Consider the following 23,671-nt stretch of genomic DNA (forward strand, 5'->3'; position numbering starts at 1 on the left):
AACTAAAGTTTACTTACATTTAATTCGTATATAATATTCCCCCCCTCCCCAAACAGCGTTAAAATGAAAGACAACACCAGTGCCAAAATGAAAGTTTTATATAATCATACTGGATAATGGATTTGCATCTACCCTTAATATTAATTAAAGCTACAAATTGATGATTTAGTTACTTTTAGTACCGAGTGCAGTCCAAGTGTAAGCCTGTTTTCTAATGTGAACATTCAAAGCCTGTTTCTGATCAACTTCAAATTTGAAAATTCTTTCTCCATGGCTGCTTCTGACTATAAGTGATAAGTACTTTCTGAGAATGACCTTGACATTAGGAAACCATCTCTGACCTTTTCTGATCACTACTTTTTTTAATGGAGGATATAATACATCCACTTTTCCTGAGCAATTATTTTTTCATTTTCCACATTATTATTTTGACATTCATGATAGAAACTCTATGTTAAATGGTTAATGTCCTAACCAATTATTTAACAAGGGCACAACACAACAATCAGATTTTTGTAATTTCTTGTATTTATGGTACCTACGTGAAGTTCAGGGCTCAAATATCAATCTGCCAAAGCACATGATGCAATTCTAATAAAATTTCGAGGAGGTCGACTTTTGAAGTTTTCTGTATGTATTTAACTAACTAAAATTAGGAGATTTTTTTTGGTGGGACATATGCCTATGTGAAAGAATGCTTGCCTGCCATGTGGGCAGCCCAGGTTTAATTTAGGTTTAATTTCCAGCTCAGGCAAAATTTTTAAACAATGGTACATCTTCTACGAGCATTTCCATGATGCACAAAATACACAAAAATCAATGAAAATAATCAATTTTTGAAAATATAATGTAAATGGATAGATAAAAAATCTACTCACCAATTGGTGGCAAGAGAACACACATACAAAAAGTCATATACCAGAAGTTACACAAACACTGTTTGCCCTTTTACATCGGCATGACCACCACCAAGTTATCAGTTAGGATGAATTGGCATAGGCAGCGACGTAATACTGGCAACACATACTACCCTGTTGTGGGCATGCTCTACAACATGATAGTTATGACCTTAGTGACAGTTTCACCACACATGCCATCTTGATTCTCCCCCCTCCTCCAGTCACCAGTTTCTGAGAACTCCGCAGGTGGGAACTGGCGCTACAAGATGTCCTCAATTCTCACCACCCAACTGGCATTAATTTACATTAAATTCTTCAGTATAAGCATTTCTTCACAGTAACTGTTCCTTTCTTAACTCCTTTTTAGTTTTCTACATCTTTCATTTTCTCACCTGTCTACTTTTCACCCCCATCCCCTGTCTATTTTTTGTGCCCCCCCCCCCCCCTCTCCCCAGCACAATGAACTTAGCCTTTCACTCTTATTAACTTGCACATGGTGTTTTGGCAGAAATCTCTTTCTTGCATATTACCCCTACCTTCCACCTTAAGATTTCAGGTTTTTGGATCTCGTGTGATGCAGTCCCCAACAATCAGTCTTTCCTTCTCATTGTGTCCGGTAAGTCTCCCCTGTCCTGGGGTTCTGCATGACTTTTCTGAACTCCACCCCTTTTCCTAAATCTCACCAGTCCTTTTCCTTCACCGATCTTCCTTCTCCTTCAACCCTTCTGCTGCTCTGCTAGGAGGAGGAGCTACTGGCTCCAAAAGCATGAAAACTTTAATACCTTTTATGTGTGTGTTCTCCTGTCGTCGATTGGTGAGTGGATTTTTTATCCATACACTTATGAAATACATACAGATGAAAAAGAAATCAGTAGCACTTAACATAGGTAATTGCTGGTTTGACTCTCGTTTCAGTCTTTTCTTTTCTTTTCTTTCCCTTTTTTTTTCTTCTTCTATTAAAATACTTCCATTATTTAAATATAAAATTCATCACATATTTTCTGGTGATTAACATAGTCTAATTATCATTTTTATGAAAATTGCATATGAACTGAGTGGACACATGATACAAATGTGGCATATTATGGGTGGAGGTTACACTCAACAACCGAGCTACGTTAATAATTGGCTCCTTTTACAGACCTCCCAACTCAGCAGCATTAGTGGCAGAACAACTGAGAGAAAATTTGGAATACATTTCACATCAATTTTCTCAGCATATTATAGTCTTAGGTGGAAATTTCAATTTACCAGATATAGACTGGGACACTCAGATGTTTAGGATGAGTGGTAGGGACAGATCATCGAGTGACATTATATTGAGTGCGCTATCCGAAAATTACCTCGAGCAATAAAACAGAGAACCGACTCGTGGAGATAACATCTTGGACCTACTGATAACAAACAGACCCGACCTTTTCGACTCTGTAAGTGCAGAACAGGGAATCAGTGATCATAAGGCCGTTGCAGCATCCCTGAATATGGAATTTAATAGGAATATAAAAAAAGGGAGGGAGGTTTATCTGTTTAGCAAGAGTAATAGAAGGCAGATTTCAGACTACCTAACAGATCAAAATGAAAATTTCTGTTCCGACACTGACAATGTTGAGTGTTTATGGAAAAAGTTTAAGGCAATTGTAAAATGCGTTTTAGACAGATACGTGCCGAGTAAATCTGTGAGGGACATCGAATAAGTATCCAAGGAATAGAAAAGCAACTGGAATCACTCAACAGAGGAAAGTCCAATGGACCTGACGGGATAACAATTCGTTTCTACACAGAGTACGCGAAAGAACTTGCCCCCCCTTCTAACAGCTGTGTACCGCAAGTCTCTAGAGGAACGGAAGGTTCCAAATGATTGGAAAAGAGCACAGGTAGTCCCAGTCTTCAAGAAGTGTCATCGAGCAGATGCGCAAAACTATAGACCTATATCTATGATGTCGATCTGTTGTACAATTTTAGAACATGTTTTTTGCTCGAGTATCATGTCGTTTTTGGAAACCCAGAATCTACTCTGTAGGAATCAACATGGATTCCGGAAACAGTGATCGTGTGAGACCCAACTCGCTTTATTTGTTCATGAGACCCAGAAAATATTAGATACAGGCTCCCAGGTAGATGCTATTTTCCTTGACTTCTGGAAGGCATTCGATACAGTTCCACACTGTCGCCTGATAAACAAAGTAAGAGCCTACGGAATATCAGAGCAGCTGTGTGGCTGGATTGAAGAGTTTTTAGCAAACAGAACACAGCATGTTGTTATCAATGGAGAGACATCTACAGACATTAAAGTAACCTCTGGCGTGCCACAGGGGAGTGTTATGGGACCATTGCTTTTCACAATATATATAAATCACCTAGTAGATATTGTCGGAAGTTCCATGCGGCTTTTCGCGTATGATGCTGTAGTATACAGAGAAGTTGCAGTATTAGAAAATTGTAGCGAAAAGCAGGAAGATCTGCAGCAGATAGGCACTTGGTGCAGGGAGTGGCAACTGACCCTAAATATAGACTAATGTAATGTATTGCGAATACATAGAAAGAAGGGTCCTTTATTGTATGATTATATGATAGCAGAACAAACACTGGTAGCACTTACTTCTGTAAAATATCTGGGAGTATGTGTGCGGAACGATTTGAAGTGGAATGATCATATAAAATTAATAGTTGGTAAGGCGGGTAACAGGTTGAGATTCATTGGGAGAGTCCTTAGTAAATGTAGTCCATTAACAAAGGAGGTGGCTTACAAAACACTCGTTCGACCTATACTTGAGTATTGCTCATCAGTGTGGGATCCGTACCAGGCTGGGTTGACGGAGGAAATAGAGAAGATCCAAAGAAGAGCGGCACGTTTCGTCACAGGGTTATTTGGTAACCATGATAGCATTACGGAGGTGTTTAGCAAACTCAAGTGGCAGACTCTGCAAGAGAGGTGCTCTGCATCGTGGTGTAGCTTGCTGGCCAGGTTTCGAGAGGGTACGTTTCTGGATGAGGTATCGAACATATTGCTTCCCCCTACTTATACCTCCCGAGAAGATCATGAATGTAAAATTAGAGAGATTTGAGCGTGCACGGAGGCTTTCCGGCAGTCGTTCTTCCTGCAAACCATACGCGACTGTAATTGAAAAGGGAGGTATTGACAGTGGCACATAAAGTGCCCTCCGCCACACACCGTTGGGTGGCTTGCGGAGTATAAATGTAGATGTAGATATATCACTCTGGCTCATGTGAGACCGCATCTGTAGTTTAATTTAATGGGCACAGTCCAACTAAAGAGTACTTGATTTTTCATTTTTGCCCAAAATTTAATTGTATTTTTCTTAAAATTAAATAATTGTTATTAACTATTTCTTTCACAAAAGACTGCAAATTAAGAATTTATATTTACAACTAAGACTGGAATTTTGAGTGTGGAATGTAACTACAAATAAGACGACAGGCATTTATGAAAAATTATAATTAGATGTATGTTAATGAGTACATGCTTGATGAACTTTATATTTAAACAATGTAGTATTCAAACTGATGGAGAAATATGAAAGAAATAATGACAGTAATTGGATTTGACTGAGTGATTACCAGTCTCGAGCACGACAGATTTTTTTTTTCCATTCTTATGTATTCTTCATGGAAATGCTCATAGAACATGCACCTTAGTTTAAACATTCTGTCTCAGCTGGAAATTGAACCAGGGCTGCCAACATCTCAAGCAAGCATTCTACTGTACTGCCAGGTGGCGCACCATAAAAATTTCCTAATTTTAGTGAATCAAAGCTACTTGTAAAACTTAAAAGGCAATTTTCTCACAAAGTTTGGATAGTTGAATCGAAATGCTTCATAATACTGATATTTGAGCTATGAACTTCACATACCATAAATATAAAAAAATAACTGATTACTGTGTAGTTCCTGGTAAGTGATTATAATAATGTTTCATCAAAGTTTTGAGCTGCTGCAATTTTCTCTTCATGGTAAGAATATACATGTTGAGAAACACAAAACAGGCAACAACTACTTTGCTTGTGAAATAACTACTTTTTTTTTAAACAACTACTTTGCTTGCCTCAGATGACTTCAATATATTTCATTTTCATACGCAGTGCAGTCAGTTATCTCAGTAGCTCTCACCTCCAGACTTCAAGACTATCCCTTTTCATTTCTATCAAGCCTGTTAGGGATGTAAATGTTCATGAGATTAGATTCACACCCAATCTAGGATTCTGGAGTTTTTCTAGTTTTGTTTACTTCTCCCAAGATATCAGGCCAAAATTCTGTGTACAACTCAATTTCAGTCATTGACTTATAGCAATAAAACATGAATTTTACTCACTCTTCTTTGTACTCTAAAGTTTCTAGAAGTGCATTATTTATTTCTTTATAGCCTCACAAGAAAGTTTTTGTAGAGCCAGCAAGGCTAGGAAAATGAATTACTGTTATTCTTTGTGGCACAGAAATTGGTTTGTCAGTTGGTGCTTTTTTCAAATCACCACATTTTTGCATTCAAGTCAATAAAACACACTCCTGATTGAACAAGGCAGTTGGGAAAATCATGTAAACTCACAAAGAAAATAGATTTAATATGTAGACTGTTTTGAAACTCCACATGAGAGTGCAATAGAGACAAAGTATTGTTCGGTGTAACTTTGGATTTATTCCTTTTCCTTATTTAAGTGAAGAAAAAGACATTTAACATTTCACATATAATTTTATCATGCATTCAGTTTAATTAACAAAAAATGGGCAAATCACTTTCACCCGGATCAAATATGACTGAATCAATCATTTCATTAACATAAATATCATATGTTTCCTGTAACACACATGAAATTCATATTTCAGGATAAAACAGAGGAAAGATTCTGTGAGAAGTAGTTAAAATCAACTTATGATTTTGTAATGTTCTTGTGGATACAAAATGTACGCCAGTATTACCCCTCTCACACCCCTCACCAAATTTTAATTCATTAATTCCTTGCTTAACCTAAATAAAGATTTTTAATTAAAAAAATGATAACAGATCTGAGGTGGCAGTTTGGACTTCCAACCCAAATGTTCTGAACCCAGTTTTATCCCAGTCACAGCTTAAATTTTTGTATAAAATTGATCAGAAATGGAGGCCAAACACACTTGATATAAGGGGTCACTCTCATCCTGGCAACAGTATTGCCAAGAAAGGTGAAAGAGTGGGGAAAGATTCAGAGTACCCTGTTGCCCTTATGGTGGGAAACTGCCTCTAAAGGTGGAATAATCAGCAACAATCAATAGTATTAGGATGCAGAAGGTAATGGAAACCACTGCATTAAAGCCACATAAAATGTGACTGAAGAAGTGTCAGAATAATCTTTATTGGCAAAAATTTTGGATTAGTCTCCTATTCAGATCTTTTGCAAGTGAATGTGAAAGGAAGCTTGATTGCTGCAATAAACATAGCAGGACAGCACCATGAGTAGCAGATACACAAGCTTTCAGGAGCCAAGGTAACAAGAGTCAAAACTATGTGAGCATTGCAAGAAAACAACCACAGTGTGTTGTCAAGGCTAACTCAGGAAGCTACACAGTTACCAGTGGCGTTGAACTCGTCGCCCCAAGGAGGTGCAACTAACATAGGCATATTTACTTCCATGCTGTCATATGATTGCGAATAGCCCGCAACAGGTGCTTTCACCGGCACGATACGTAAGATGTTGCACAGTTAGAGTCCAGTACTTGGTCTGCTCATCAGTCTAGGAATACCCCCAAACAGAGACTACCTCAAGCCACCAGTTACCCATGTCTAGGCTACGATGCAAGTTGGTCATGGTCTGTCACTGTGTTGTGTTGTTGGACAGCCACCCATAACTGTGTTTCCTTCTGGACACAGACTTTTTATCAGTTAGAGTCAGTGGATTTGTCAGCTATCACAAACAGTTACTTTCCTTGATTAAACTTTTTAAGTGCTCACACGGAGCTGAATTGGTTGTGACTTTTCTTGTTTGTAACTGAAGTGCTTTGGATCTCATAACTATTATTTTATGTGGTTACTAAACAAATGTTTTGTTCTTCTTGTCTATTAAAGAGGTAGTTCTTGTGTACCACGCTCCGTGTGGGCCACTTAAGCAACCACAAGAAAAGGACTGAAATGCTTGCAAATCAGTAACATTCTATGAGTCAGAGCATGGAACGTCAGAAGTCTGAATGTGGCAGGTAAGGTAGAAAGTCTGAAAAACAAAATGCAAAGGCTCAATGTAGGTTTAGTAAGACTCATTGAAGCGAAAAAGAAAGAAGTTAATGATTTCTGATCAGATGACTATAGAGAAATATCAGTAGCAGTAGAAAATGTTATATGGGAGCAGGATACATTATTAATAGGAAAGTATAGCAAAGAGTGTGTTACTGTGCACAGTTCAGTGATAGGATTATTCTCATCAGAATCAATAGCACATCAATGCGGACATGAATAGTTCAGGTACATATATTGTTACTGTAAGCAGAAGATGAAGAAGTAGAGAGGGCATATGAGGATAGTGGATGGGTAAATCAGTATAAAAAGTGAGATGAATATCTAATAATCATGAGGGATTGGAATGCTGTAGTAGTGGAAGGAACAGAAGACAACTATGCAAGAATATGGACTCTGTTGTACCTGTATCAATGAGAGAAAAGAAAGAGTCTGAGTTTCGAAACAAATTTCAGCTAATAAAGCTAACACACTGTTCAAGAATCATAAGATGAGGTGGTATTCTTGGAACAGGACTGGTGACACAAAATAAAGCAGCTGGATTACATCTTGGTGAGTTAGAGATCCCACAGTCACATATTGCACTGTAAGGCATATCCTACAGTAGATATAGACTCAGATCACAATTTAATAATGCTGAAATGTAGCCAGAAGATCAAGAGAATCATTAAGAACATTCAGTGTGATAAGAAGTGGACACTGAAATAATGATGAATAATGAGCTGCATTTGAAGTTTTCTGAATATCACAAAACACAGTTATGTGGACAAGGAAAGACAACTTTAAAAAGTTCAGTCATAAGATACAGACACAAAGAAGTAACTGTGAAGAAACCTTGGGTAACAGAAGAAATACTTAGACTGATTGACAACAGAAGGAAATACTAAAGTATTTGGAAAATGAAAGGAATAAATCAATATAAATCACTCAGGAATGAAAAAGATGAATTACTGGGTAGCTAAAGCAAATAGTGGCAGAAAAACTTGAGGAAATGAAGAAAGATTGAGCATATAGGTAAGTTAGAATAACTATTTTTGAAATTAAAAGCTAAAGTGCCACTATTATGAGTGCAAAAGTAATTCTTCTGTTAAATGCAGAGCAGTGGCCAAATAGGTGGAAAGAGTACACTGAGTGCCTCTGTGAAGGAGGGGAGAGGGGGGAGAGGGGGGGGGGGGGAGGGAACTATCTGCTGACATGATAGAAGAAGCAATAGATATCAATTTGGGAGAAATAGGGGATCCAGTATCAGAGTCACATAGACCTTTTATGACTTGGGGGGGGGGGGGGGGGGGGGGGAGGAACCATGGCAGAAGAAACAGATAATAAGCCTTTAGAACTTCTAAAATCATTGGGAGAACTGGCAACCAAATGACTGTTCAAGTTAGTGTGTAATATCCATGAGACCGGACTCGATCCATTGGACTTTGGGGATAGTATTATTCACTTAATTTCTAAAGTTGCAAGGGCAGATAAATGCAAAGACTACCACACAGTCAGCTGAGCATCTCATGTATCCAAGTTTCTGACTATTGTAATATACATAAGAATCGAAAGGACAATTTAGAATTTGGTAGGTGACTATCAGTTTGGCTTTAGGAAAGATTACAGTAACAGAGAGGCACTAAATGTTCTGGAACCAAACTTTAAAATAAACGAAGACACCTTCATTGGATTTACTGACTTGGAGAAAGTGAATAGGTATATGTTATAGGGAAAGGCAAGTGATATACAATATGTGTAAGAACCTAGAGGGAAGAATAAGAATAGAACACTAAGAGAGAAGTGCAACAATTGATAAGAGTGGAAGACATGGGTGCACTCTTTCTTTCCTGCCCTTCAACCTGCACATAAAAAAGACAATAATGGAAATAAGAGAGTTTTGGTAGAGGGACTAAAATACAGGGTCAAAGAATATCAATGATAAGATTTATAGATAATATTGTTAACCTCATTTAAAGTGTGAAAGAAATATTGGACATCCCACCTCAGTTATAAAATTCACAAACATTTCAAAACCATTCAAACACTTTCACATGGGATAACACTAGACTTAGACAGATCAGGGTGCACTAATTCTGTCCTGGAGAGGGAGAGGGGCAGGGGCAGGGGCAGGGGGAGGGGGGGGGGCAGGGGGGAGGGGGAGAGGGAGGGAGGTTGTTGTTGTTGTTGTTGTTGTTGTTGTTGTTGTTGTTGTTGGTCAGAACCACATCCAGCCACACATTGCCCCTAACATTGCCAAATCCAGATTGACATGCCGACCTTGCAAACATGCAGGATTACGCGGATAAGGTCAGAAACAACGAAAATGAGCCAACAGAGAGTCTACATACCAAGTTATGCCACTGCAGGACAGTTTTAACAAGAACAGTCACACAAAACATTTAATGTAATTTATTTTACACAGAGGAGCTGACCAAAAATAAAAGGAACTGAGAGAAGACTCTGAAAGGAGTCTGTGATTCATGGACATGGAGGGGGGTGGGGGTTAGCTAATTAATAATATAGACCCAAAAATCAACAATTATCAGGCAAGTCCTCTGAACACACACGTCATTGTCCTCCAGACTAGACTCTTGCTTCCTCTACATGATTACAGGTTACTTGTCTACTCATGGACCAAGTGATCAACACATTCCCTACAATTATGGTATGGCATATCACATTTATTGCACACATGGTCTAGCATATATTATCCTATCAACATATAGTTCTTAATTGTTTACTATAAGCAGGCAAATGATACTGTAAACTGACAAGGCTTGCATAATACACTGAAAAAATTAGCTTTTGCTTAATACTTGTGAAGCAATATTCAAGGATATCAAAATGAACATAAAGCTACATAAGAAAATAACAAATACATCTGATTTTAAACAGGGTGATAACCATGTCACAATAGTCTTTCACCTAACAATAAACAGTGTAGTACAGAAACTAGAATTATGAAGATGAAATCCACTCACATGTCTGCATATGTAGATGACATTGCAAGGGTGGTAGCAATTACTCTTGTTAACCAGCTTCTTATAATTTATCAAGGAAATAGTATGTTGTTACCTCACAACAGCCACTTAACATGAAAACTAGTTCATGAGATGTATAAATACTGTTGATAAATGTCCACACATCTAGTAACAATGACAACAGAAAAAATCCAAAATAAGTTGAATAATCTTAAAAACACTTGAAAATGAGATTCAGAAATACCAAAGTACCACATAAAACTACTCATAGGGGATTTCAGTCACAGGTACAAGGAAAAGGCAGGAAAGTTTAGAGCACACAAACACACCAATAAGAATGGAGAAGGGCTCATCAGCTTCTGAAGACAATTCGACTTAAAACTAATTCAACCTTTGTCAGAAAATTATCAAGGAGGAAGAAGATATGGTCTTCTCATAATATACATTTTGGCTCATATCAACTGGATCAAATGGCAATAGCCAAACAAAGCCACGGAGAAATCATGAATGTATGGATTCAGAAGAAAACTAGGTGTTGACTTGGACCACATTTTAAGAGAAATCAAAGCCAAATTTCAACCTAAATGACCCAAACCCAAAATTAAAAAAGTTCTGAGAACTTACATAACACTTGTGTCAGACAACAGGAATGAATTTGTTAAAAAGCTTTGTACAAACGATATAAGAACTGGGATGAGATCAGAGCAGAAATTATAGAAATGGTGAGAGAAACAGAACAGCCACCCATAGGAAGAAAACACACAGTGGAACAAGAAATGTGATGAAGCAACTGAACGTGGATCAACAGCTTGGAAAAAATGGAACTGCCACAAACAGGAAAGAGACTGGAGCACATTCACTGAGATCATTTCTTTCTTGTAATAATTGTCAGTGTCGGAAAATGGACACCAAAAATTACTAGAAGAAAGAAATGGAAATATGGCAAAAATGATTGAGAAATTAGATACAACTTCAGACAGAACAGCATTAAGGACTTCTACAAAGTCTTCAAAAAAGACATAACACAGTACAAACCAATGAGTCTTCACTTCAAAGATTCCAGAATCAAAATGGTTACCAACAATAAAGCTAACTGTGAGCTACTAGCAAAATACTTCAAGAATCTTCTAAACTGTGAGGAACCAACGCAACATTAATTTTCAGACAGTCCCAAAAGAAACACCTATCTTCAGAACCATCGTGACTGCATTAAGTTAAACAGTATACTGGTCAGCAGAAAAAAAGGAGCAGAGTCCCAGGGGAAGACACGATATTAGCTGATATGTGGTAGCTAGGAGGGAAACAGGCAGCTGAAACCATTTATGAGGTTGTTACAGATAATGGATGATGAGAAATGATCTATAATCCATCCACTACATAAGAAGGGAAATGGGACACACACAATTACTGAGGTATATCTTTACTTCCAGTAACTTACAAAATTATGTCATTCAAAGCACTACTGAATAAGACAAAGAAGAATGCACAACTGGAAAGTTCCATGTGGGGTTCAAGGAAAGTAGGTCATGTCAAGAGCATTTCAAAACAATCCTCAGCATCAGGACAATACAGAATCTTAACACAATTACCTTCAACAGCTTCAAAAAAGCCTATGATTCCATAGGCAGACAGGAAGTGTTCCTAACATCAGAAGAAGCAGATATTGACAGAACCACAAGACAACTGTCCAAAATTAGAAAACAGTAATTGCTGTAAATGTTCTATTAATAATGACATGTTTCACATGATTAGCACATCTTCAGATTATCTGTAATAAGTAACAACGATCCAGTTTATTCGTAATCCTATCTATCATCAATGAATAGGGTAGCTAAGCTAAACCAGAGGAGTAAGTGAGTACTTCTCTTGAGCAGTGCAGACTGCATTAGTCATATTTAAAAGCCATCAATGGCTTTTAAATATTCACAAAAACATTCACATTTGCAACAGAGATTGATTTCAAATTTTTCACATTGAACTACTGTTGCTGCATCAGACCAAACTGGAGGGGAGTGATGTGTATATCAAAGAATAATTAGTCAAACAGATACTCACAGACATAATTTCAAAATTTAAATTCCTAGAAGGAGTTTTTCAGTCCTTCAGAATTAACAAAGAGTTTTTGCAGGGGAATAGACTCTCAACAATTTTCTTCAGTTTGGTGTCATACAAGTCATGAGAGAGTGGGATACACAAGTACATGAGAAAAATATTGAAGGAAACCACCTTTGACACAGAATAGGAAGATTTAGCTGAAATTTCTTGCTTTTGATGATGGGATTGATATAATTTGTGAGAACAAACCAGAAGCAAAGAGAATGAAAGAAATATTTCACAAAATTGCACCTAAAATGAATTACAAAAATCAAGGAAAACACTAAGACAAATTTTTTAATCACAAAAGAGCCAAGATAACAACTGGACAAAGAGGAGACATGAAGATTTATAAAGAAATAAAGAAACAATCACAGACACAAAAGGAAGAAGAGATTAAAGTTTTACACGCATACTCAGAATAAATGGCAAAAGGATAACCAAGAAAATTTGTCAGTTACATTTTGAAATTAAAAAAGTCCTCAGAATGGTTGGAAGAGACAAGAAGGAATTTGAGAAGACTTAACATCGCAGCAGACACCATGCATTGAAGGAGGACGAGAGGGGGGGGGGGGGGGGGGGGAGGAGATAGCTCCTCCGGATCATCAACCACCTATGTTTTTCTTCCTTGGCAGATGCTGCTGGGAAGTGGGGAGGGGGAGGGTTGTAGTGGCACCACCTGCTGTCACTATGGAAACCAAGTAGCAGGCACAATATTACTGTTGACTGCTAGGGTGCCTGTACCCATGAGTGTGCTTATCATCGTGAGTGCCCTCTGATGAGATTACAGCAGAATCAGGCATATAAGCCAGCCCATGGCCAGTTACACTCACTTCTAATGCTATCTGTAGAGTAAATGGCATGTTTACTATCAGTTTGGCTACTGCATCACATTTTGGAATTTACTTTGTAATAGGTGGAACACTAATATGGCAATGAATGGGATTTGCTTTGAAATATGGACTTAAGATAGCTTGCATTGTCTCCAAGGAGCAGTCTATATATATGTCAACTTGTGATGAAATTAGGGTGAGTTCCCGCGAATTTCCTGTGTAATGTGATTTCTACAAAAGTATCAACAAAAGAATCCTGCTCTTGAAGATCAACAGCATGGAGAATGGTTACCTGGAGTGATTAACTGCTGTACACATTAATACACACATATTCCAAGAGTACAGTGCATCAAAAATCACACAACAAAATGAGTCTACTTAACAGCAGTGTCTTGAGGAACATGCAAATAAGAAGCAGCCATAGCTGTCCTGGTGCAATGTTAAGGTACAAAAATTACCATACGATACATAAATGGAAATTTAAAATCTGTATAACTTTCTTTTGTATTTCTTTTCAACAAATTTCTGCTTGAGTACCACCCTCTTTTTCACCATTTTTCCTACTCACACTACAAATATCTACTTTATATGCCTACAATTAATGGAGAGCTCAAAAAATTGTGTGTCTCATCCCTACATCTACAGCAACATACCTTGTTACGTAACTCTCCGACTCCAGCTAAAACAGCACAAGCTGACACAAACCATCTGCTACTTAGTTGTCCTTTAAGCACATCTTCTGGCAGCACATTTTCACTGAACAGGCAAGGCTGATCACATAATTCCTAAAACAATAATAATAAAATAACTAGTTTAGAGAAAAAGCAAAATTTCAGATAATAAAATATTCAAACGGTTTTTTGAGCTCTGAATTTACATCTAACTTCAGTTCATTTCCAACAATGGAAACCAGGTTAGAATATCAACAATATAAGGAAAAGGTAGAGAGTTACTCGTTGTAAAGATGATACATTGAATACATACAGATATACTTTAATCATTGTTCCATAGATCATGAATACAACATTTCATATTGATGTGGAATGTGTTACTTTAACATAAGTTTTCTTTACACAAAATAATTAATTAATTATTTAAATTTTTTTACAGTTACTACTTCATATCTAAGAATTCATCATGCAGACAGGCACCACAAAAAGACACTTACACACTAGCTATCGGCCAAATCCTTCTTCAGTAAAGAAAACACACACAGATTCATTCACTCAAGCAAGCACATCTCATGCACAGATGTCCATTAGCTTCAGCAGCTCGGACCAGAGTGCATTCCAGGCTGAACTGCCAGATGTAGTGGTCATGTGTGTGATGTGTGCTTTCTTGTGTGAATGAATGTGTGTGATTGTTTCCCTTTCTGAAGAAGGCTTTGGCTCAAAGCTAATTTGTTAGTGGTTTTTTGTTGTTCATGTTTGCGAGTGAACATGTCATCTTTACAGTGAGACCAATATTAGTTTATTTCTACCACATATAGAGTTTCTAAAATGTGCTTGGTTGGGAGAAAAAAAGCCACACTACTAATTTTTGAAATTTAGACTCATTATTCTCTGATGTACACATTACTCCCCTCCATTTTGGTCTGATGCAGCAACAGTGGTTCAATGTTCCAAAATTTGAAACCAATCTCTGTTGCAAATGGTTTTGTGAATATTTAAAATCACCTAATACACTTTTTTCACCAGTAAATTGTCCACTGTGTGTCTTGGTCTCGTACTGTATTGATATTCCAGTAGCCCTAATATAATCAGTCCATCACTTTGATATTCTGATGAAAGCATATATCTTGTTCCTCATTGACATCACCCAAATTCTCAGAGAAAAAAACCAAGATGACTGTTCAAAAAGGCAATTGTGAGGCTCATAACAGATGAGTAAACTACATTCTTTAACTTTTCCAACATGTAAGCTACGACACATACATAATGTGGACCCTTTATTTTATTTATTTGCATAAAAACTTAGTAACAACTTTCTTGAATGACCAGTAAACCACTGAGTCTTTAAAGAACTGAATTCATAAATATAAAACCTCTTCAAATGTCTTATTACTTTAAAAGTGAATTTAAATGTTAAATATCTGACATTGAGCATGTAAGTGAGAAAATGTTTAGGAATGGTTTGAAATTGTAAAGGAGTGCATAAACTACAATTTCATATTGTATTGTACATGTAATGATATCAGTGTTGCTGTGCAAATTCTTAGGTGAATTGCTGTTATTCTTGCTATGTGGCTATGAGTAACATGTTGATATATATCACTGAATAAATCTTTGTTTATGCAGCATATTAGTTACATATTTTCTTCCTGATATGGTATCAGAGTGTGCTTCTGCTAAACATTGTTTTGATGAAGTACTGGGCGTGTAATTTAGTAAAGTTATCTAAGAAACAACGAATTCAAGAAAATGGATTGTGATATTATTCCTCAGTATTGTGGGCAGTTTATGAGGTCATTCAATGCATTTGCAAGTTTAAAAGAATACAAAGAAGGTAAAATGTACCTCAACTGACATGTGTGGACAAGAAGAAATATCATGAGTGCAGAAAAACAACAGGCTGAGAAATTAACTGGCAAAGAGAACTAGGAAACATGGCATAGTCTCATGAAGGTTATTTTGGAATATTATTCAGTTTATGATATGGTAGATGGTATTTTTTTCAAGAAAGAAGTAAATGTTGACAGTTATGCTGAAAAATTAGCTACTTGCATGAAAGTGAATTCCAAGGCAAAGAAACAGTTCATTTTGTCACTAGATACAAAATTGTTACTTCACTGGCATGTTATGTTCATTATTTTCCCATATACTATCATATTAAAAGTAGAGGATAAAAACTCATAAATCATATGTCATGTTACATGTAGTATTAAACATTACGGTACAAAGTCTGAACTACAAAATATTATTTAGGGCATTTTAATTAGGTGTGCAGTCAGTCTATAAAATAAAACAATAGTGATGATGTAACAAATATACCATATGGTACATCAGAACTAGTAACAGATTACACAGGGTGAACATTAATAAAACCGACAAAGTGCATGGTCAGGTTCCTGACTGAAAATGGATGCAGAAGAGGTCTTATGAGTATGTGTTCGGAAATGCATTGTAGCCACAGAAGACTTTGCTGAAGAATTAAAGTTCCTCTGATCACCTGCCATGTGTTCCTTGTGTGTTGCACGCTGCCTAATTGATGCGCATACTGTAAGCAGCAGAATGGTCTGGTATGCATGTTGGGAACAAGCTGAGATAAGTGTTGCATATGGCCAAGCAGATGGAAATGGTCAAGAAGCAGCACAACTATAACAAAATAAGTATCCTCAGAGCCACCAACCACATCACACAACATTTCAAGTACTTTTTGGACATTTGGGGGATCATGGGTCCTTTCAGACAAATGAACATGCAGGGAGGTGGCGGACTGCGCATACACCAGATTTGGAGGATCAAGCAAAGTGGCCCACCAACATGCATATACACATTATTGTACTTTAGCTTACACCATGTTGGTGGGTCACTTGCCTGGAGCTTGCACTAGGGTTTATTTCAACATCCTGTAGAACCCTGTCCCCCAAATCTGGTGTACTCCCGCAGTCTGCAGTCTCCCTGCACGTTTGGCTGTCTGAAAGGACCCATTACCCCCAAACTCTCAAAAAGGGCTTGAAATGTTGTGTGATGTGGTTGGTGTCTGTGAAATTTTTGGTACAGCTGTGCTGTCTCTTAACCATTTCCATCTGCTTGGCCACACACAAACACCACCTCAACTCATTCCCAAAACGAATACTGAACCATTCTGCTGCTTACAGCATACCGCATCAATAACACAGCCTGCAGCACCCAAGGAACAAAAGGCAAATGGTCAGAGGAAGTTTCATTTGTCAGTACCATCTAATGTGGCAATGATGCATTTCTGGACACATTTTCATAGGGCTCTTTTTTCTACATTTCCAGCCAGGAATTAATCCCTGCAGTTTGTTGGTTTTATTTTGTTAATTTTTATACTGTGTACACACACACACACACACACACACACACACACACACACACACACACTAGGTACAGTTTCACTCTCTCTTTTATATGGTATTATAATACAAATGAAAACAAAAGTTGGATTATACCGTGTCAGAACAGTTATTTCAACAATATTTTACCGTACATGTGTTGAAATACATAGGTGGTATGTGAAGGAGAATGGACCTACTCTAGATGGGGCTGTCTAAATTATCATACAACTTGATATGAAATGGAAGTAGTAACTACAGTTTTGAGGCAAATAACGTCATTTAGAGCTCATATTTTGTAAGTAGTACTAGTTGACTCATATAGCTCACACACTCTGTGTCATGTAAGATTTGTTGTCTTGTTAAAATCACTAAAAATATACCAGACTTCCCCATGGGGCATATTTGTCAGACTACTAACTAAAATCTCCATTTGTAAATTATTAACAGCATATTTTAAACCAACATAAACATTTATACATAATACACTAACTTGAAGTTCTAGTACATTATACATACATAAAATATCCAAATTCCGCATATCTCTTATATGTGCTGCAGTACCGTAAGATAAACAGTGCATAAATCTTTCTAAGATATGAAGCACATACTTTTTTTAAAATATATATGTATATAGGTAGGGAAGGTAAGTGGATAAATTAATGAAAGGAAAGTATACTGAAACAAACTGGATGAAAGATAAGGCGTGGCACTCAGGGTATGGTTCCAGAGTGTGTGAAAACTTCTAAAATTTATAAACGTACTACATAGTTCTACCAAATCTATAATACTGATGATTAGCTTGCAAATGATCCATGGTTGAAACTGGCCAATTTCATGGATAATAAACAGATTATGGCCTACTTGGACCATGTTTCATTCTCAATCAAATATGTCCCTGCTAAATAAACCAACAGATGATGCTGATTTGTATGCATGTTTACTTCAGACACTGCCAAACAAATCTGATCACATTTTTATGTGACTTGGCATATCTACCACAAGGGAAAAGATGGATCACATTACAGAAGAAATGTTTGAACTATGACTTGCAAATATAAGGAAGAGATGAAACAAATGTATCAATTGCGATGTTTTCATCTACAACTGCTCTACTACAGAGTGAATTCTGACATTGACTTTGTCTGTTATTGGGGCTATCTGCAAACTTGTGAACTCGTGTAAATTCAGTGATTACCACAAACAGTTCTTGTCACTAAATTACTCCAGGAAGGAGCTTTTGTATATGTATTTATTAATAAACTTGTTCTACATTGTTTATCTGGGCATTGTTCTCATTGCACCTACACTGGGGCAGGACATATCACTCTGACCTTTTGATATGAAAGCTCATTTCCTAGGATGCCAATATGCCCTCATGTCCTAAAATGATGGGATGTCAGCATCTTGGAGCTTTGAAAACAGATCTTTGCTGCCAAATGTTATATGAGAGAACATACTGTGGGTGAAGTTGGTATATGGGCTAGGCTACTCACTGAGTCACAGCGCAATGTGAAGTTCTTGCTCTCCTGACTTCTGGTGTGATACTGGATTTAGTTTATTGGTTGTAAGTTCACGGTGTACACACTATATATATTTGGTACAGACTGTTGCTCTTAGCCATCCATGCAAACAAATGCAAGGTAAGCTCTGTCATTGTTTCTAGAGCCATTAGAATAGGTACCGGTTGTTTGTAATTTGGGATATTTGTTGAGAACCAACAGAAACTGTCATTAAAATGCTGTGGGTTTGGAATTTTCCTTTGGTCCATGAAAAAAAGCTAGATGCATCTCAAGACAAGCTAATGCCATGTAGGTACTTGAGGAGGGTATTACATAAACAAACCAAAAGAGAAAGTTGAACATCACTTCTCGTAACTTCCAGTTGCACAAGAATTGATATTCTTGTTTTGAGATGCTTATGGAGACTATAATGGTGGTTTTTAAAAAGAACTCAGTGATATAGATGGCTGGACGTCAGATACATTGCTACTGCATAGATGACAAGTAACTACTGTTATAGAAATGTAGTGGTGGACACAAACTTCTGCCAGAAGAATTCTAAACGATCTCACGCAAAAACTTCCAGCTCCAGCTTCTCACATCGGTGCAGTGTACTAGACCAAATAGGTTTAACACCAACTGTTGTACAGACCCACAGGCTACACATCCATAGTCCAGTGAGAGGACAATTCAGGACTTTGAAACACAGAAGAATTGTGTAATCAGTTGCCAATGTGGTGTCAATTAGAAGCCAAGAAGATCAAGTTTCATCATGCAGCTGGCCTTCAGCTAATGCTAGCTGTGTGGTAAGCACAACAGATTGATCAAGTAGAAGGCCAAGGAGGTGACTTCATTCAAACATTTACATTAATGGTTTGCTTAAAGAGAGTTCAGGATGAGGGTAGACTGTACTGAGCCTACAGAGGCACATGGCATGGACTCTCTGGAGAAAATGTCAGCTCTGAACTTGACTATGGAGCTGAAGTGGGGCCAATTTTATTTTGGAATACCCCGCACAACAGGCATTCTGCTGGCTGGAGGCAGAGACGAATAGGATAAATGAGAAATAGTCTTTATCACGTAGGTCCTCATGGGTATTCCACTGGAGTGAAATGGAGAAGACTGGACTACTAATTCTTAAAACTATGCTGGAGTGAGTGGCATGTGCTGCACCAAAGTGTATTGGTTTCCCGGTATTGAGAATGCAGGAGCTGATCTTAGTGATTAGACGCTCAATTAATTTGTCTCTGCTGGAGCTTTAAGGAAGGCTCTGCTGTTGGTTGTGGGCACTGGCGTATTCCAGCATTAAAAATGGTGGAGCTAGCTGTTTAAGTAGACCGACTAGTTCTTGCAAATTGTACTGCGAGATGTAAATGGACTGTGGACAGTGGGTGAAACTCACCTAGGTAGTAGTAACAGCCAACATGATTTTTCATGGGAACATTCTTGAATAAATGCTTGGAAGAGTTCTTGCCACATCAGGTTTGTCAGTCTTGAGTTTTCAACATCCTCATAATATAATTTGGCAACTTAAGCATCTAATGGCCAACTGAAATATCTTCTGACCATGATGAAAGAGAAAGTTGACAAAGGCTCAAGATTTCCAAAGGCTCAAGATTGCCAAATTTGATGTGGCAAGAACTCTGTGAAACTTTTATTCATGCAGTAACAGCCACTGTGGTCTGATTGCAGCACTGCCATGGTTCGAGGCTGGACAATGGGGTCTATACAGTCTTTTTGGTCTGCACCAGTACTTCGATGGTGCGTCACAAGCAATTCTCATTCTTTGGAAGTGGTGAAGCAGGGATGACTGAGATGGCCAGGTAATTTTTTATCTCTTGCTTTTCTTCTTATTTCCTGATTGGTTCTGGCTCTTGAGACACTTTTCTTGACATTCCATCAGTGATAGAAGAAAAGTGGACTAACCTGCATACCATTACTCGTGGCTTGGTTTATGCCAGGTGTATGTCAGCTTTCCTGGATTGACTACTAGGTGGAAAATGGAGCTCAAAGTCAGTTTCTTCATTAGATGAGTAGTACTGTGAGCCATCAGATATCACAGAGGAAACATGGTCTGATGGATTCAATGTTGACCTCTCAGGTTAATTGCTGTAGTCTGCTAGATTTTGTGTTTTGTGTATTTTTGTAGCAGTTTTTTTAATATTAAGTTTTGTTTCTGCTTGTTTATCTTTTTAGTTGATGTGCTTGCACGAAGAACACTTCATTCTTTCACTGCTGTTCTTTCTGGGTTTGCTTTCTTTCATGCACTGTTTAGGATGGCAACTCCACAGCTGCACATACAAGTGCAGGTTCTGGTATTGCAGCAGCAGTTCTCATTTTTGTAAAAGCATCAGTCCACTTTCTGGTATTGTCTGCAGCATTTCTCATTTTTGTGCCAACATCAATCCAAGCAGTAGGTTGTTTGTGCACTGTTTTTATGAGTGTTAGAGGAGTGTTGTCTAACATATCTTCTTTGTCTCTGTGTAAGGCATATGAAAGTTTACATTTACTTTTTGACTTTTTTTTCCAAAATGATTGGACACACACTGCTCTACGCAAGATGGGCTTGGGAACGCTGACATTTGAAGACTAGGCAGTGTGGTTGGAGATTTATTCGCATGCAGCTGAGCTGTATCCTGCTTATGTTGGTTGGTCCTTACAGACTGTGATACTGTGCCCTAACTCTTAATAATTAGAGCAGTGTAAGAGAATGGCCACAGAAAACTCCAAGTCATTTCAAACTTATGAGCGTCATTTTAGCTATCTTAATTGACGGTCTGCCATTCTGCAGTCTCTTCTTTGAATTTAGTGACCTTATGACTCATTCCAAAGCTCTGTGTAAGTAGAATGATGAGATTTTATCCAAAGTCTCTCCATCTGTTTTCATTACAATACACACGCTGTTTACCATGGGATATGGTCTGTTACTATTATGAAGAGGCTTGTTTTTGCAGTGCAGAGACTCACAGCTCTTTTGTAAGCATGTGATTGGCAAACAGCCATTGTAGTACTACTTTCCTTTCTGCGTTGCAAGTCTAACTTCTAACTACCCAGCCATTAATGGCTGGGAGGCAGCCAGTGCCCCTACACCCCCAGTTCTCCAACAACCATTGGTAAGTGTGATGATGGGATACAAGGAATGGTGGTCTTTGCTTATCCACCCATACTGCAAGGAAGATACAGATATTTGAGAGAGAGAGAGAGAGAGAGAGAGAGAGAGAGAGAGAGAGAGACTCAACTTCAAGTGTGCTACAAGCCAAGGCAATTGGTAGCTGTTAAAGAAAATCAGTTGTCAGCAGGTAGTCTTTGGGGCACCTGCAACACTTCATCAGTTGTATTAAGGCTTATGCAGGCAAATGGATGAACTATTTAAATCCTTAGTTCTTTGTGACAGAAACACACTCCTTGATTTCCTAACTACAAAAACTCTTGGCAGAATAGATTCAGCATCAGGAAACAACAAATAAGAGAGCAAGAAGTAATGGTCCCAACTTTACTGCTAGTGTATGTCTGTTAGGAATAATTAATCTCTGCAACCACAGTAGCTGCTTAAGACTCAGAGTTGCGTTGTTGATGCGATTCTGCTTTTCATTTATTTAAGATAAGGGTTAGTAATTTTTGAGAACATTTCTCATGGAGAACAGCTGTCTGGCAAAAAGTACTTTAAAAACAAGCACAAACTGTCTTGACCACAAAACAAATTTATTTTGAGGTAATTGCTTGCAGTCAGTCTTTAGACCTCATACTGAAATATGAAGACAGAATGGATTTAGAGGAATGCTTGAAAATAGTAGTAACATATAAAATTGATCCTCTACAACAAATATTAAAAGAAGAAATTACACCCATTATTGCAGGCAGTTGTGGTGAAAGGTGTGGCTGTTATACCTCCACAAACATCAACTTCTAAGGAGAGCAATGCAGCTGTTGCTTGAACACGCGATGCTCCATCCACAGCATACCAAATTACATCAGTGATGTAGTCAATCAGGCATACAGGATGTAGAAAGTTATTACAGTAAGGTGTGTACAGAATGGTTACACAAAAGCTAATAACAAATGAAGAAATCGATGTGTTACATTATATGATGTAATTGTATTTCATTAATCTGTAATAAAAATGTATACAAAAGAGAGAACCAACCATAATTGGTTGTGAGAACACTGATGGCCACCTGTGGGGATTTCTCACAAACTTGTAGATTGTATGACAGCAAAGATGGGGGTTAAACAACACTAATGGTTCCCATGAAGATGGTGTGGTTATATCGATTGCGCTATCCAGTAGAAGAGCACTTCAGAACTGTGACAACGGCTGGATTTGAAATGAGTACTGGCATGCAGGCTGACATGTAGAAATGCATTCAAGGTATTGCATATTGCTCCTAGACCGTAGTGCCAGTGAAAATACTACTTTAAATACCTCGATGGGTGTAGTTTTTTTTATGTAAGATATTTTTCATGCTTTAGGTATTATGTACCCTACTTTACTAGTTATCCTGTTGGTTACTTAGTCAATGTCATTTGGAAGGATCTGACACATATCATGACAGTCATCTTACTTGCACACCAATATTTTTTAAGAACTAGTCACTGTAGCAGCTTTTATATCATATTCTACTGAAACATGCACAGTGACACCTCCACGCCATTTCGATGGTAAATAATGGTGTCATTCAAGTGGTATTTTCACTAACTCTACTATCTAGGAGTAGTATGTAATATCTGGCAAGCATTTACACATGATGTCACATCTAACCACTGTTGCAGCTCTAAAATTCTCTTCTATTGGATGGTGTCACCATGGGAACCATTAGCGTCACTTCTCCACCATCTCTGCTATTGTATAGTCTATGAGTTTGCGAGAAATTCTCACAGATGGCTATCAATGTTCTCACAACCGATTATGATTGGTTATCTTTTTTATATATATATTTATCATGATTGTGAAATACAGTTACTTTGTATAACGCAATTCACATATTTCTTCATTTGTTATTAGCTTTGTGTAACCATTCTGTAATATTGTAATACCTGTTTTACATCCTGTATGCCTGATTGGTTATTGCTACTGTAACTCAGTATGCAGTGGGCAGAGCATCATGTATTTAAGCAACAGCTCCATTGCTCTCCTTAGCACTTGAC

At 37.7% G+C, this 23,671-nt stretch overlaps 1 protein-coding gene across 4 annotated transcripts in view; it reads right to left on the reverse strand.

Annotated features, from left to right (window-relative positions):
• Positions 1-23,671, reverse strand: part of LOC126336524 (calpain-5-like) — a 276,232-nt gene that overhangs the window by 154,717 nt on the left and 97,844 nt on the right. For all 4 annotated transcript variants that reach the window (XM_050000315.1, XM_050000317.1, XM_050000316.1 and 1 more), the window contains one exon: positions 13,660-13,791. In XM_050000315.1, coding sequence (XP_049856272.1) covers positions 13,660-13,791 — 132 coding nt within the window. The remainder of the gene's footprint in view (positions 1-13,659; positions 13,792-23,671) is intronic.

This window comes from Schistocerca gregaria, chromosome 2, assembly GCF_023897955.1.
Source record: "Schistocerca gregaria isolate iqSchGreg1 chromosome 2, iqSchGreg1.2, whole genome shotgun sequence".
Classification (NCBI taxonomy): domain Eukaryota; kingdom Metazoa; phylum Arthropoda; class Insecta; order Orthoptera; family Acrididae; genus Schistocerca; species Schistocerca gregaria.